At 46.5% G+C, this 16,898-nt stretch overlaps 1 protein-coding gene across 10 annotated transcripts in view; it reads left to right on the top strand.

Moving 5' to 3' along the window:
- The window catches only part of KIF9 (kinesin family member 9), a 55,611-nt gene that overhangs the window by 13,775 nt on the left and 24,938 nt on the right, over positions 1 to 16,898 (top strand). For all 10 annotated transcript variants that reach the window (XM_047838216.1, XM_047838196.1, XM_047838148.1 and 7 more), the window contains 5 exons: positions 4,725 to 4,808; positions 4,939 to 5,031; positions 5,803 to 5,950; positions 7,021 to 7,085; positions 9,656 to 9,733. In XM_047838216.1, the coding sequence (XP_047694172.1) occupies positions 4,725 to 4,808; positions 4,939 to 5,031; positions 5,803 to 5,950; positions 7,021 to 7,085; positions 9,656 to 9,733 (468 nt within the window). The remainder of the gene's footprint in view (positions 1 to 4,724; positions 4,809 to 4,938; positions 5,032 to 5,802; positions 5,951 to 7,020; positions 7,086 to 9,655; positions 9,734 to 16,898) is intronic.

Genomic DNA, 16,898 nt, shown 5'->3' with positions numbered 1-16,898 from the left:
TAAACATTTACATATTAAAAAAAAGGTCACATAGGAGTCCTCAGGGTGATTTAAACCTGGAGCCCTTGGATCTACAGGGAGGAAAGAGGCAGCAATAGAGCATTCTTAAAAAAATTTTTTATTACATTTCTTTATTTTTTGAGAGGCAGAGACGGAGTGTGAGTGGGGAGGGGCAGAGAGCGAGAGGGAGGCACAGAATCCAAAGCAGGCTCCAGGCTCTGAGCTGTCAGCGCAGAGTCGGATGCGGGGCTCAAACTCACGAACTGTGAGATCATGACCTGAGCCGAAGTCGGATGCTCAACTGACTGAGCCACCCAGGCGCCCCCAGCGATAGAGCATTCTCATTGTTGCCCCTGACATTTCACCATGACTAATGGTATTTGCTGTGGGGCTTTGGTGTCTTAAGGTTAAAGAATGTCCAAGTTTGGGAAGAGTTTTTACCATTAATAAGTATTTATTCATACCCTTAGTAGTAACCACTCTCCTGACTTGTAATCATTTCATTGGTCTTCTTTATAACTTTACCACTTCTAGCATACCATGTATGTTTCCTCAAACAGCATAGTTTAATTTTTTGAAAACTTTTATATAAAAGGAATCACGTAGGACGAATTCTGATTACTTTTCCCTCTTATCTACTTTTTATGTGAAATTCATCTATGTTCTTGCTATATATTTTTCATTGTCATCATCACTGTATTACATTGGGTGTTAGGTGAATATACTACAAGTTAGTTATCCACTCTCTTTCTTTCCTTTTCTTTTTTTTTTTCTTTTTCTTTTTTTTTCTTTTAGAGAGAGTGAGTGTGCTCATGAGCAAGGGAGAGGGGTAGGGGGAGAAAGAGAGAAAATCTTAAGCAGGCTCAATGCTCAATGCAGAACCCAACACAGGGCTTGATCCCACGACCCTGGAATCATGACCTGAGCTGAAATCGAGTCAGATGCTGAGCTGACTGAGCCGCCTCAGTGCCCCTATCCACTCTACTTCTGATGGACATGTAGGTTTTCCTAGTTTGAGGGATATTTCATACAATGCCACTGGGAACATTCTTGTATGTCTGCCTCGTGTACATAAGCATGAATTTTTCTAGGTAAAACCAAGGACTGCAGTTATGGGTCATTGAGTGTGTCTTAAACTTTCTTAGGCAATGCCAACTCTTTCCCATAATGGTATACTGCCACAGTGGGTTAGACCTTAAGACCTTAAAATTTTGACCAATCTGGCTGGTGTGTGGTTTTTCCCACTGTGATCTTTGTTTTCTTCTCCCTAATTACTAATGAAGTGAAGGGCCTTTTCATATGCTTATTGACCATTTGGATTTCCCTTCCCATATTTTTTATCTTCTTTATAGATGTCTTTTTTTTTATCTTGTTTGCATGAATTCTTTATATACTCTGAAAACTAATCCTTTTTCAGTTATATGTATTGTGAATATGTTATATTTCCCATGGCTTGCTTTTTTTTTCGCTCTTTATGTGTTATTTGATGAGCAAAAATTCTTGATTTTAGGTTAATTGAATATATGTAAATTTTTTGTTTTGACTTTTTGTGTAAAGAGCACATAAGAGGATTTTCTTTTAAAAATCCACAGGTAGAGGGCCACCTGGGTGGCTCAGTCAGTTGGGCATCTGACCTCAGCTCAGGTCATGATCTCACTTTTTGTGGGTTTGAGCCCCACGATGGGCTCTGTGTTGACAGCTCAGAGCCTGGAACCTGCTTCAGATTCTGTGTCTCCCTCCCTCTATCCCTCCCCTGCTCGTACTCTGCCTCTCTCTTAAAAATAAATAAAACATTTAAAAATTTTTATATTTTTAAGTTTATTTATTTATTTTGAGAGAGAGTGAGCAAGCAGGGGAGGAGCAAAGAGAGAGGGAGAGAGAGAATCCCAAGCAGGCTCTGTGCTGTCAGTGCAGAGCCTGATGTGGGGCTCGAACTCATGAACGGTGAGATCATGACCTGAGCCAAAGTCAGATGCTTAACCGACTGAGCCACCCAGGTGCCCCCCCCCCAATTTTTTTTTTAATCCACATGTAGAATTCTCCAGTTAAGTCATCTGACCTTGGACTTTTATTTGTTGAGAGGTTTTTGATTACTGATTCATAAATTGGTCTGTTTAGATTTTCCTTTTCATCATAATTCAGTCTTGGGAGTCTGACAGTCTTTATCTTTTAACTGAAGCATTTCATTGCATTTGCACTTAATGTAATTACTGATATATTGGGGTTTACATCTGTCATGTTATTATGTGCTATCTCGTTGTTCCATTTGTTCTACATTTATTTTTCTTACCCGTTTTGCCCCTAATTTAATTTAATTTCATTAATATTTTTTTAAATTTACATCCAAGTTAGTTAGCATCCAGTGCAATAATGATTTCAGGAGTAGAATCTAGTGATTCATCCCCTACATATAACACCCAGTGCTCATCCCAACAAGTGTCCTCCTTAATGCCCCTTACCCATGTTTTGCCCTTTTTTATTAGATATTTTTTATTATACTTGTTTTCCCTTTTACTAATTTAGAAGTTGTATGTTCATTCATATTTATATTCTCTCACTCTCTCCGTTTAGCCCAGAAATAACAACTTGGCACATTTAGTTAATACATACACACCCAAGTGAGTGTATCTAACTAGTGAGATATGAATAAGTTCTGTGGATTATCCAAAGTCAGCTTCTTGGTTTTGATATTGTGCTATAGTTTTGCAAGATACTATCTTAGGGAGAGACTGAGTGAAGAGTACAGGGGACCTCCCTGTACATTTCTTCAGAACTCCTCTGGATCAAAATAAAGTGTCATTTTATCATAATTTTTATTATATCTTACTATAACATTATCATTTTAATTGTGTTATAATTACGTTAAAATATTTAAAAATAGGGGTGCCTGGTGGCTTAGTCATTTAAGCGTCCGACTCTTGATTTCAGCTCAGGTCATGTATGATCTCACTGCTCATGAGTTCAAGCCCCATGTCAGGTTCTGCACTGATAGCTCAGAGACTGCTTGGGATTCTCTCTGTCTCTCCCTCTCTCTCTGCTCTTCTCCTGCTTGCTATCTCTCAAAATTAATAAATAAACATATATATATTTAAAAATAAAACCTCTGTGGTGCGCCTGGGTGACTCAGTTGGTTGAATATCTGACTTCAGCTCAGGTTATGATCTAACACTTTGTGAGTTTGAGCCCTGCATTGGGCTCTGTGCTGATAGCTCAGAGCCTGGAGTCTGCTTCAGATTCTGTATCTCCCTCTCTCTCTGTCTCTCCCAGCTCATGCTCTGTCTCTTCTCAAAAATAAATAAACATTAAAAAAATTTTTAATAAATAAAAAAATAAAACCTCTAAAAATCTAAAGTTCATGAAAACCTTTTACTTCCTCCTGCATTCTATAAGAACCTTAGGATTGCTACCTTGTCTTTTATGTTTTTGTTTTTTGACTCTGCAGGGACATCATTATTAATGTTTTATGTAGTACACATTCTTTTACATTTACCCTCGTATTTACCACCCTCATTGCTTTTCCTTCCTTTTCTCCATCACCTTCCACTGGAGATTGTTTTCTTTCTTCTGTTGTATATCCTTTATAGTGAGCATGCTGGTGACAAAGAGTTTCTTGTTTTTTGAAATGTCCTTATTTTACCCTTAGTCTTGAGAGATATTTTTGCTGGGTATAAAATTCTATTTTCACATTTGTTTTGTTCTACCATATTTAAAAAAATTTTTTTTAATGTTTATTTATTTTTGAGAGACAGAGAGACAGAGTGAGAGTGGGGGAGGGGCAGAGAGAGAGGGAGACACAGAATTTGAAGCAGGCTTCAGGCTCTGGGCTGTCCACACAAAGCCCGACATGGGGCTCAAACCCAAAAACTGTGAGATCATGACCTGAGCTGAAGTCGGATGCTTAACCAACTGAGCCTCCCAGGCACCCCTGTTTTGTTCTACCATATTAAAGAGATCATTGCAAAGTTATGGTTTCCATCATTAGTAGTGAGAAGTCAATGTCAGTCTGTTCAATAGTCCTTTAAAAGTATGTTAGTCTGTGCCTTCTGAGAAGCAAATGCCAAGATGGGATTAAATGTGCAAAAAAAATTTTTTTTTATGTTTTTAAATTTATTTTGATAGAGAGACAGAGAGATTGAGCAGGGGAGGGGCAGACAGAGAGAGGGAGAGAGAGAATCCCAAGCAGGCTTCCCACTGTGACTGCACAGCCTGATGCAGGGCTCAAACTCACGAACCGTGAGATCATGACTAAAATCAAGAGTCAGACACTTCACTGACAGAGCCACCCAGGTGCCCTGGTACATGATCCTTTTAATGTGCCATTGAAGTCAGTTTGTTATGATTTTGGATTCTGCATTTCTCTATTATTAAAAAAATATTTGTCAACATTTTCCTGGCTATATAACATTCCATTGTACAGATAGACCTAATCATTGGGTATGTAGGTTAATTGTTAGTCAATATTCATGAACATTTTTAAGACTTTTATTGCTACTTGGCTTTTCAGAAAGCTCTACAAATTCACACATCCCTAGCAGAGGGTGAAAATCTAGGTCTGGACTCCAATTGGTCTCCCATTCTACTAGTGTATAAATGAGATATCTCTGGAAGGTCTGATTGCAGTAACATGAAATCACTTGTATACCTGTCAGAATAGTTGAAAATAACCCAAATGCTTTATTGTTTTAATTCTTCAAAATGCTGTCTACTTTTCCTCTCCTCTTCAGGGAGAGACCAACAGGATTATAGCCTCCCACACAATGAATAAAAACTCATCCAGGTCGCACTGCATTTTCACCATCTATGTGGAGGTGGGTCTGAGCTCCTTGAATAGCCCAGTGATGGGGGGATGGGGGGGAGGCACAGCCCAGTCCCACTGGACCTGCTGCAGACTAGAAGCTTCTCCCTGTGACATCTAACCTCTGTTTGGATGTTTTGTAGGCTCATTCGAGGACCTTATCAGACGAAAAGTACATCACTTCCAAAATTAACTTGGTGGATCTAGCGGGCTCAGAAAGGCTGGGAAAGTCTGGGGTAAGTGGGAGCAGGACATCCCTTGTCAAGCCACAGCCCTGTTTCCTGCACAGTGCCTATGCACATGGGACGTCCCTCATGGGGCATTTGTGCGCCTAGCCCTGAGCTAGGCGCAGTGGAGCACGTGGGCATGACCCCATGGAGCTTTGAGGGATGGAATTAGTGGAAGGGAAACAGCTGCACTATAGTTGCATCCTACCTAAGAGGATTTTTGTAAATATTAAATGAGAGGACAGCCCCTAAATTCTTAGCCAGGTGCCTAGCCCCCCATAAGTACTCAGAAAATGCTTGGCGCTGGTAGTAACATTTCTCTGCATATGAGTAGGAGTGTCCACATGAGTCTTTCCATGAGTATTTCAGCTCAGCTATTCATGGGCTTGGCCATGAATTAGTATAAGTATTCACACAAGTATGCAGTGAGCATTCCTATGTGCATTCAGCTAAGTGTTTGTATGTGTATGATAGTCACAGGATGATTTGCCCAAGTGTCTGCACAAACATTCCTGTGTGTATTCATATTGATGTGACTCTTACATGAGAATTCATGTGAATATTCACAGAAGTATTCATATTCCCGTGAGCGTTCCCATGAATATTTGCATGAGCATTCCTGTGAGTATTAGTATTAGGCCATGATGGAATACAATCCCATGATATTGAGAAAAGAGCTGGCTCTGGAAAGGAGGCTCCGGCCTGGCCACCCACCCACAATGTTCCCAGTGAGGCAGCCTCCCCATTTGGTGTGAAGTGGAATTGACCTTTGGTTTGTAGTCTGAGGGCCGAGTCCTGAAGGAAGCCACCTACATCAACAAGTCGCTGTCATTCCTGGAGCAGGCCATCATTGCCCTTGGGGACCAGAAGCGGGAGCACATCCCCTTCCGGCAGTGCAAGCTTACCCACGCCCTCAAGGACTCATTAGGTAAGGGCAGGTGAGGGCGAGGTCCATGCACAGGGAGGAGGGCCAGGCCGGGTCTAGCTGCTGCTGGTGGTAATGGAATTGCTCCCTTCCGGCAGCTGGCACTTCCCTGGAACCTTTTCACTGTGATCCCAGACACAGCTGAAAAGTAAGAGTCATGCATGGTCCCCTCTTTCACCCACAGCATGCAGTGCTGCTCCCTCAGAAGCTTTGCTTAAACTTTGGCCTCTGTTGGGACTACCTTCTCATTTCCCCTCATCCCTAACCTGACAGAATCCTTCACGGCCTTCAAGGTGACCAGGTGGAGGGTCTCTGTCATGCCTCCTTCTCTTCCCCCACAGCCTCCCTGACAGAGGAACGGGGGTTGTGTTTGTCATATTTGTGTCGCCTGATGGCACGGTCTTGGGTGTCTGATTACTAGTTGAGAGCCACCAGTAGCAAAGCCCCGGCCCACAGCCCTCTCCCCTGCCCCGTGCCATCTCTCCTCTGCTGTTCCCCCGGCTCCTCTTTTAGGTACATCCAGTGCCCTCTCCCCTTCCCTGCTCTCCTCCAGTCTCACACATGCTTGGGCATGTCCCTCCTGACTCTGTCTGAGTCAGCTCAGGTGGCTGTAACAAAACGCCACAGTCTGGAGTGCTTCAACAATAGACATTTATTCCTCACAGCTCTGGAGGCTGGAAGTCCCAGATCAAGGTTCAGCATGGATGGTTCCTGGTGAGGGCTCTTTTTGGCTCATACACAGCTGCTTTCTTTCTGTGCCTTCACACGGCAAAGAGCAAGAAAGAAAAGAGAAAGGGACCAGAAAGAGAGACAGAGTTCTGGTCTTTCTCTTTCTCTCATATAAGGGCACTAATCTCATTATGGCGGCTCTGCACTCAGGACCTCCTCTAAACCTGATCACCTCCCCCAGGCCCCATCTCCAGATACCATCACACTTGGGGATAGGACTTCAACATAGGAATTTTGTCAGGACACAAACTCTCAACCCATAGCAGACCCCCACCAGCCTTAAAAGAATCTCTTGGCAGAATACCCACATGGTTCATGGCCCTTCTGTGTCCTGCTTTCTGCAGGGGGAAATTGCAATATGGTTCTCTTGACAAACATCTATGGAGAAGCCGCCCAGTTAGAAGAGACGGTACGTAAAGATAGCCGAGGCGGCCTGGTGGGAATCCCTTCTCGTGGGTTCCAGGGCTGGGTAAGGCTGGCTCCGGGCTGGCTAAGCTGGCGTACTGGGCCATAGATATTGTCAAGAGGGAAGAGATCCGGGGACCGAATCAACCAAAATTGTTGCGGGATCCAAATACCAAGTACCAAGGGGCAGAGGCTGTGTTGAGGAAGAGGCAAGGCAGGGAGCAGGCGCAGCGTGGGAGTCTATGTGAAGAGGGTTTTGTGGGGGCAAGGACCATGCTTCCCACGGTGCTGCTCCTGTGAATTGGGATCTAGGGCAGCTGATTTCTTGTTCTTCATAATTACATGCTGAAAAATCTTAGAAGCACCACAGGGTTCCGGGCTGTGGTTATGAGGCTGGTGCAAACTGATGGGCATTGAGCACATACTGTGGGGGGGGGGGGGGGGGGAAGAGCAGCTCGGTAGAGGTGACTTATACGTGGCCTCACGCCTCAGAGTTCCTTGCCATGGCCCTGAGTAATGTGAGAGGTCTGGACGAAAGAATCCATCAGAGGAAAAGGTACTTTTCCTGAAAGTGGGGTGAGGAAGGTGGGCACCGAGCTGGCTGGGTTTAAAGGGTTGGTGGTACAGAAAGCAGAGAGGCGGGTTGCCTGGGTGGCTCAATTCGTTACGTGGCTGGCTCTTGGTTTTGGTTCAGGATTAGGCTCTCATGGCTTGTGGGTTCAAGTCCCACATCGGGCTCTGTGCTGACAGCACAGAGCCTGCTTGGGATTCTTTCTCTCCCTCTCTGCCCCTTACGCGCGTGTGTGCGCTCTCTCTCACAATAAGTAAACATTTAAAAACAAATAAAATAAAAAGAAAGCAGAGATGCTTCTGGCAGAGGCAACTGTGGGCCTGATGGTTTGGCCCATGCTGGGAACACCTGGCTGCTGCAGGGGGAGTGGGGGGTGGTGTTCAGGAAGGAGAAGGGGGAGAAAAGACTCCAGAGGCTGCTCAGGTCCTGGCGGCCAGGGTGCCGCCTTGGCTGTTCTGTTGGTTGCTGGGGTGTCATGGGGTTTGAGCAGGGAGGGCTGTGGCCAGAGTTGTGACTCAGGAAGATTAACCCAGCAGCAGGACCCAGGGGACCTGGGAGGGGACAAGCTTAGGAGACCCAGAGGCAGGAATATGGGCTCTAATGGCTGAGGCAGTGACACAGGTGAGCTCACACAACTGGGCATTCCGGTTGAGGCTTCCCTTCTTCCTCTGAAGGGCCACTCATCATAAATAAGACAGATTTGGAAAGCACTCCATAGACGTTTTGTCAGGTGTGGATGTTTAAGGCAAGCCTCAGTCATCTGGCGAATCCACTTAGGTGAAACAGGTCCTTTCCAGGCAAGATGCTCCTGCAGGGCCTCCCAGTTTCTTGCATCAGGGACCATCCCAGCTTCCAGAGAGAGTGCCCTGGGGCTTGGGAGGCCGGGGAGGGAGCTCCCACTGACGTGCAGGCAGCATCCCCAGCGGGGGAAGGCTTCAGGAACCACATAGTATAACAAAGCACGAGTGAACCCCGAGAGGAGCCATATGAAAATTGGGCCTCCTGACTGCCTTGTTGAGCAATGCCCTCCAAGACGGTGGAAGGCCCCTCTCTCTCATTCCCACCCCTGAGATGGTCACCACATAGAAAGCCATTCTGCTGGTACCCCGCCATCCCGTCCTGTGACGCAGGACGGTGCCCACAGAGCCCAGAGGAGCTGCTGGAGGGGCCTCAGGGGGTTGGGACGAAGGCATATTGGGGTGTGGAAGCTAATGAGTCTCTTCTCCAAACGCTTTAAAACCTTGACAGTGTTCCTGTCATGGATCACATTGCTTTATTCAGGGCCGCTGCACGTATGTGTGGGAGTAAACACAGCGAGGGGGTCGTGGCCACACTCGCTGCTGTTTGGAGCAGGAGAGTCCGAATCCACCCCACACAGAAGCAGCTCCGACTAGTGACAGGGGCCTCCTCCGGAGGGCCTCCTGCCAGCTCCATCCAGAGCACACCACCCACCTCTTCATGAAGTCTCCCTGACTTTACAGAGAAGCTACAAAACCTGTCTGAGGTCGCGTGGTGGGTCAGCGGTAGGGTTCTTAATCACCAGGGTGGACTGAAGAGCACTTTCGGGCCTTCTTCTGGGCCACTTCTGGGTGGCCCTCCCCCAGGCCCGCCCCCCTGTTTCGGGGCCCTGCGACAGCCCGCCATCGTGTGAGGCTGGGATCTCAGGGCCCGCCCTGTGCTACCACTGGCAGTTCCTCGTTGCCAAGGGACAGGCCTCCACCTGTCGTGTAACATCGGTGCAGTGGGGCACAGTGCCGGGGCTGTTTCTCAAGTGCCTACTTACGTGGCTGCCTCCTGGGCCTTCGGCCATAATTACCCCTGCCTGGCTGCCCCTCCAGAGGGACTTGGGTGGAACCCCCAAGGAGACCCCACACTTCACATTGGAGTAGACTTATATGCAGAAGTTCATCTTTCCTAGTGGACTCCTTTGGCCTGTTTTGAAAATATCTCTATTCATAAGCAATTGGCCAAAGACATAGAGGGCTGTCTGATCTGTTTTTCAGCTGTCTTCACTTCGGTTTGCCAGCAGGATGAAGCTGGTCACCACTGAGCCTGCCATCAACGAAAAGTATGATGCTGAGGTAGTAAAGGGTTTGTGGGCAGATGTCTCACCGTGGAGGTGTGTGGGTTTGTTGCCTGGGTCACACAAGCCTGTCTTCCCTTCCTGCCTCAGTGCGATCCCGGGTCAGTCCCTTTCCACTCTGGGACAGGCCAGAGTCTTCAGAGCCCCTGGAGACCCCCCCACTTGGGGGCCACCACACAGGTGAAAGGACCAGGTCAGGTCCCCACCCAGTTCATGTGTGAGGCTTCAGGGCCTCTGACTACCCTGGGCTTCTATATGAGAGTTCCTTAGAGCTGTTTCAGAGTTCAGTCAGTGTGGACCATCTCTCAGACTCCTCTGGTTATAACGCTACGGAATCTCTTTGCTGCCGACCTGTGTGATCCCTCTCAGCAAGCACAGCTGACCGATCAGAAGGAGCGCTCAGCACCACCACCAGGGAGGTGCAGGTTGAAACCTTAGTGAAAGTCCACCCTCAGACTAGCAAAAATTAGCACGTTTCCACAATGCAGAGTGGTGGCGAGAATGTGCAGAAACGAGAGCCTTTGTCTGTTCCTGGCCAGAGCATAATCTATAAAATTGCTTTCGAGAGCATCCTGGCAACTTCTTGTAAAGTAAAAACTCATTTACCTCATTTTCCTTCAGGATGCTTGTGGAATCATGGTTACCAGAGACAGGAGCATGTACGTGCCCTGAGCTCATGACAAAGTAGTTAAACCTTCCAGATTCCAAATCCTAAAGGAAAATAGTGGTCCCCGTGGCTCTGTGTAACTAACCCATGGTTTGGAGGTTGAGGAGGGGGGTGGGTTAGAGCAGTGGCTCTCAGACATGAGCTGGTGGCAGAACCCCAGGCCGGCTTCTTTTTTTTTTTTTAATGTTTGTTTGTTTGTATGTTTGTTTGTTTTGAGAGAGAGAATGTGAGGGGGCGACAGGCAGAGAGAGAGGTGAGAAAGAATCCCAAGCAGGCTCCACACCATCAGAGCAGAGCCCCACACAGGGCTTCATCTCAGGAACTGTGAGATCATGACCTGAGTGGAAACCTGGAGCCTGTCGCTTAATCGCCTGAGCCACCCAGGAGCCCCTCTAGGCAGGCTTCTGGAACCGCAGGTCACTGAACCCATTCAGAGTTCCTGATTCCATTGGCCAAAGGGTGAGGCCTAAGGATTCACATTTCTAAATTTTTTTTTTCAACGTTTATTTATTTTGGGGACAGAGAGAGACAGAGCATGAACAGGGGAGGGGCAGAGAGAGAGGGAGACACAGAATCGGAAACAGGCTCCAGGCTCCGAGCCATCAGCCCAGAGCCCGACACGGGGCTCGAACTCATGGACCGCAAGATCGTGACCTGGCTGAAGTCGGACGCTTAACCAACTGCGCCACCCAGGCGCCCCGGATTCACGTTTCTAATAAGTTTCCAGATGCTGCTGCTGCTGCTCTTCCGGGGCCACACTCAAGAACCACTGGCACAGTAGTTAAGAGCCATGGCCCCCACATTGGGGGTTCAGCAACCTGCTCTTTCCTTCCATCAGCTGTACAGCCTCAGCAGGATACTTATTCTTAGTAAGCCACCATTTCTTCAGTAGTAAATTGGGGGAGTGGCAGAATCCACTCTCTAAGAGAGGCTGTGGAGAATCATACAATGGGGAGAAACCTCTTCCCACAGTGCCGTCGTGGAGTGAATGCTCAGTAAATGTTAGCTAGCGCGCTGCTCGCTGTATGGGTCAGCAGTGTTCCCTTTCCCGGTGGACAGTCTGGAGGCATTCCCCACATATGTACGTGAAGAGCCTCGAGGCAGAACGGTGCCTGTGCTGCTCATTGTACTAGTGAGCAGCTGGGCACGGGACCGCTAGCCCTTCACCAGAGAGGAGCTGAGTGAGTCAGGGAGGGAGAGAGCCAGGGCTCGAGCTGCCAGCTGGATAATCTCAAGCAGATTGAAGCGGGCCAAATGGTAGCATCTGTCTAAACACATGTGAAGCATAGCTGAATATCATTTATCGATACATGTGTGTGCATTAAAAAAAAAGCAACAACAACAAAACGCAGGGGCAAAAAGACCAACCTGAGGCTGGGGGTTCCCTCTGGGATGTCGGGGGGGTGGTGGACTTGGAGAGAGGTACATAGGGGCTGCATATTTGTCTGCAGTGTTTTATTTCTTTAAAAAGGTGGGGGGGGGCACCTGGGTGCCTCAGTCGGTTAAGTATCTGACTCTCGATCTAAGCTCAGGTCTTGATCTCAAGGGCTGTGAGTTCAAACCCTGCAATGGGCTCCATGCTGGGTGCAAAGCCTACTTAAAAAATGAACATTTTTTTTAATTAAAAAAATTTAAGGGGCGCCTGGGTGGCTCAGTTGGTTAAGTGTTCGACTTCAGCTCAGGCCATGATCTCGCAGTCTGTGAGTTCGAGCCCCACGTCAGGCTCTGTGCTGACAGCTCAGAGCCTGGAGCCTGCTTCGGATTCTATGCCTCCCTCTCTCTCTGTCCTTCCCCTGCTCATGCTCTGTCTCTCTCTGTCTCAAAAATAAATAAAAACATTTAAAATTTTTTTTTTAATTAAAAAAGAGCTTATCGGGCTCTGCACTGATAGGGCAGAACCTGCTTGGGATTTTCTGTCTCTCCCTTTCTCTCTGTCCCTCATGCTCTCTTTCTCTCTCTCTCTCTCAAGATAAGTAAACTTAAAAAATGATAAGCATTTATAAGCATGAGTTCTTGAGAGAGGCATGGAAAATTACCTGGGCTGCCGACTTCCATAGACCACAGCCAGTCTGCCTGTGTTATTTCTAGCGCCTTCTTCAGTATAGATGCCTGATTTCTGGACCATGGGGTAGCTTCTGTGGAATTGCCTCAGAGTTTTCACCTATGGACTAGGAGGCTGGACTGATGACCTCCAGGTGACCCTCGTACTCTGTCAGTCTGTGATTCTGTGAGGTGGTGTAAAGGTTGTGAGCCTTGGGTGTAAACAGGCAGCAGACAAACACTTGATATTCTGCTCTGCTGAGAGAAGATCATACCTGCAGGCTGCAGTGGGGTCAACCAGGGAAGTTTCCCGAGTGGAGAGGTGCTCCTAGCCTGGTGTGCTACTTAAACAGAAGGCGCTGAATTATCCTCATTATGTTTATGATGAAAACCCCTGACCGTCAGGGAACTTACTTGAGTCTGTGCTGTTTCCAAGGCATTAGTTCCATCCAGAAAATGTCCCTGATCTTTAAAGGCATTGGTCAGGTTCGTGTTCCATCTGAGATACAAAAAAAAAAAAAAGGAGTTGGTCAGCCAGGAGGTGCTGCCAGGCCCTGTTCTGTGGGGTCTGGTGCTCCAGCCCTGTGTTTCCAAGCAGCTTCTTTCCATTCGGTACAGGAGGGCGAGTCTGCCAGGCATGAGGAGAAGCACCTATGGTCTCAGGATGTGACATGGAGGCTGGTTACAGGGGGAGCCAATGACCCATTTCCTCACATCACCTGATTGGCCCAGAGATCTAAGCCTGGCTCCCCATGCCACACTGGACAGTCATCCAGCTGGACGCCCTCAACAGCCTGACTTTCCCTAGCGGCGTCATGATGTATTTTTTAGAACTGAGATCCCTCAGCTGAGGGGAGGGGCTTGGCCACCAAGCCTCTCCCGTTGACCTCATAGGAAGTCTACCTGAAGGAGAACCTCTTGGGGCTTCCCAGAGGGGCAGAGCCGGGATTTGGACCCTGGTCATGTGCTTTGAGTCTTAGGCTTTGTGCCCTGAATTGCCACAAAGACACCAGAATGCCAGGGTTCTGTCACCTCTCGCTGCTGACTGATCACAGCCCTGGTCACCAGTACCAGGATCCAGTTGTCAGGGGCTCCCTCCAGTGGCCATTTTTTGACAACTGAAGAACGCCCTGTTGTTCACAGAGAAGGTTCTCAGCATAAAATCCCTTGTGCCTCTCATTTGAAAGACAACAGGACAGTATCCATCAAATGTAAAATGACTCAGCAATTCTGTTTCTAGAAATATGTCATTTATCCATTCACCTAAAATCTATAGAGCACTTACCATGTGCCAGGCACTTTTTGAAGCACCTGGAGTGTGTTAATACACAAAAAACACAAATCTGTGTCCTCAAAGAACTGACTACTGGGGGTGGGAGAGAGAGATACGATAAATATAAGAAATAAATGAGCCTGGCTGGCTTAGTCGGGAGAGCATATAATTCTGTTTAAAAAAATTTTTTTTTATTAGTTTTCTTTATTTCTGAGAGGCAGAGAGAGACAGAGCGTGTGTGGGGGAGGGGCAGAGAGAGAGGGAGACACAGAATCGGAAGCAGGCTCCAGGCTCTGAGCTTTCAGCACAGAGCCCGATGCGGGGCCCGAACTCACCAACTGTGAGATCATGACCTGAGCTGAAGTCGGACGTTCAACTGACTAAGCCACCCAGGAGCCCCAGGGAGAGCATGTAATTCTTACTCTCGGATTTGTGAGTTTGAGCCCCAGATTTGGTGTAGAGATTACTTAAATAAATAAACTTAAAAAAAATAAAAGAAGTGAATCTAGATCCTGCCATTTGCAACAACATTGGTGAACTTAGAAGACATTATTCTAAGTGAAATAAACCAGATACAGAAGGAAAAATACTGCAAGATCTCACTTACATATGGAACCTAAAAAGTCAAATTCACAGAAACAGGGAGTAGAGTGGTGGTTACCAAGAGTGGGGGTAGGGGCTGAGGAAAGGGGAAATGTTGGTCAAAGTACACAAATTTTCATTTATAGGATGGATAAGTTCTGGGGATCTTATCTTATCCCCAGTTCAGTACAGCATGGTGACCATAGTTAATAATACCATATTGTAGGGGTACCTGGGTGGCTCAGTCGGTTGAGCGTCCGACTTCAGCTCAGGTCAGGATCTTGCACTCTGTGAGTTCAAGCCCCACATTGAGCTCTGTGCTGACAGCTCAGAGCCTGGAGCCTGCTTCGGATTCTGTATCTCCCCCTCTCTCTGCCCCTCCCTTGCTCGTGCTTTGTCTCTCTCTCTCTCAAAAATAAACATTAAACATTTTTTCAAAAAATAATACCGTATTGTATACTGTATTTAAAAAATGCTTTATTGCTCAAAAATGCTAACCATCATCTGAGCTTTGCTGGGAAAGTAGATCTCAGATGCTCTTAACCACACACAAAAAATCGTCCCTAGGTGAGGAGATAGATATGTTAGCTAACTTGACTATAGTAATCATTTTACTATGTATGTGTATATCATGTTGTACACCTCAAATATTCAGGCATACCTCCAGAGATATTGTGGGTTCAGTTCTAGACCACTGTAATATAGTGAATATCACAATAAAGCAAGTCAAATGAGTTTTGTGGTTTCCCAGTGCCTGTAAAAGTTACTTTTATGCTATACAGTAGTCTGGGGCGGGGCAAAGAGAGACGGGGAGAGAGAATCCCATGGAGCCTCTGGAACTGTCAGCATGGAGTCTGATGCAGGACTCAATCTCACAAACTGTGATGTCATGACCTGAGTTGAAATCAAGTGTTGGATGCTTAACTGACTGAGCTACCCAGCACCCCCATACTGTAGTCTGTTAAGTGTGCAATAGCATTATGTCTAAAAAAACAATGCACCTACCTTATTTTTTAATAAGTATATTAAAGTATATTTAAAAATACTTTATTGCTGGGACACCTGGGTGGCTCAGTCAGTTCAGTGTCTGACTCTTGATCTCAGCTGAGGTCTTGATCTCAGGGTCATGAATTCCAGCCCTGTGTCGGGCTCCATGCTGCGCATGGAGCCTACTTCACCCCAAGTCTGAGCTTTCAGTGACTCATAATCCCTGATCACAGATAATATAACAAATAAAATAATAATGAAAAATTTGAAATACTGCAGAAGTTATCAAATGTAACACAGAGACAGAAAGTGAGCAAATGTTGTGGAAAAATAGTGCCGATAGACTTGCCTGATTCAGGGTTGCCACAAATCTTCAATCTATAAAAAACAGTATCTGAGAAGCTCAGTAAAGCAAAGAACAATGAAATGAGGTATGCGTGCCTACAATTTTTCTTTAAAAAATGTTTAAAGGGGTGCCTGGGTGGCTCAGTTGGTTGAGCATCTGACTCTCGATTTCAGCTCAGGTTACAATCGCATGGTTTGTGAGTTGGAGCCCCACATTGCGCTCTGCACTGACCGCGTGGAGCCTGCTTGGGATTCTCTCTCTTCCTCTCTCTCTCCCCCTGCTCTCTCTCTCTCTCACAATAAATAAATAAATAAATTTAAAAACAAGTTAAAAAAGGGACGCCTGGGTGGCTCAGTCGGTTAAATGTCCAACTTCAGCTCAGGTCATGATCTCACGGTCCGTGAGTTCGAGCCCCGCGTCGGGCTCTATGCTGCCAGCTCAGAGCCTGGAGCCCGTTTCAGATTCTGTGTTTCCCTCTCTCTCTGCCCCTCCCTTGTTCATGCTCTGTCTCTCTCTGTCTCAAAAATAAATAAACGTTGGGGCGCCTGGGTGGCGCAGTCGGTTAAGCGTCCAACTTCAGCCAGGTCACGATCTCGCGGTCTGTGAGTTCGAGCCTCGCGTCAGGCTCTGGGCTGATGGCTCGGAGCCTGGAGCCTGTTTCCGATTCTGTGTCTCCCTCTCTCTCTGCCCCTCCCCCGTTCATGCTCTGTCTCTCTCTGTCCCAAAAATAAATAAACGTTGAAAAAAAAAATTTTTTTTAATAAATAAATAAAATAAATAAACGTTATAAATAAATAAATAAATAAATAAATAAAAATTAAAAAATAAAAATATTTAAAAAAAAAGAAATAGGTAAGTTCTAGAGCTCCACCATCCAGTATAGTAGCTGCTACTCGCTTGGGGTTATTTAAATTAGTTACATAAAATTAAAAGTTCACTTCCTTGGTCACCCTAATGACATTTCCAGGGTTCAGTAGCTACGTGAAACTCAGGGCACAGATATAGAACATTTCCATCATTACAGGAAGAACTGTCAACCAGCACTGCTCTAGGGTGTGTTGGTGATAGGTGCTATAAAAAAAATTAGAGCAAGATTTGAAAAAAGAGTGGTGTGGGAGTGGGGAGTGTGTAAAACTGCAGTTTTACATCGAGTGATTGAAATGTGCCTAATTTAGGAGCTTTTGAACAAAGACTTGAAGGAGGTGTGGGGGTGTGCCAGGGCAACACCTGGGGGAAGAGTGTCCTGGGCAGCGGGGACAGGCAGTGCA

The sequence above is a fragment of the Prionailurus viverrinus genome, chromosome A2 (genome assembly GCF_022837055.1).
Source record: "Prionailurus viverrinus isolate Anna chromosome A2, UM_Priviv_1.0, whole genome shotgun sequence".
Classification (NCBI taxonomy): domain Eukaryota; kingdom Metazoa; phylum Chordata; class Mammalia; order Carnivora; family Felidae; genus Prionailurus; species Prionailurus viverrinus.
This window is presented reverse-complemented; position numbering and strand designations above follow the sequence as displayed.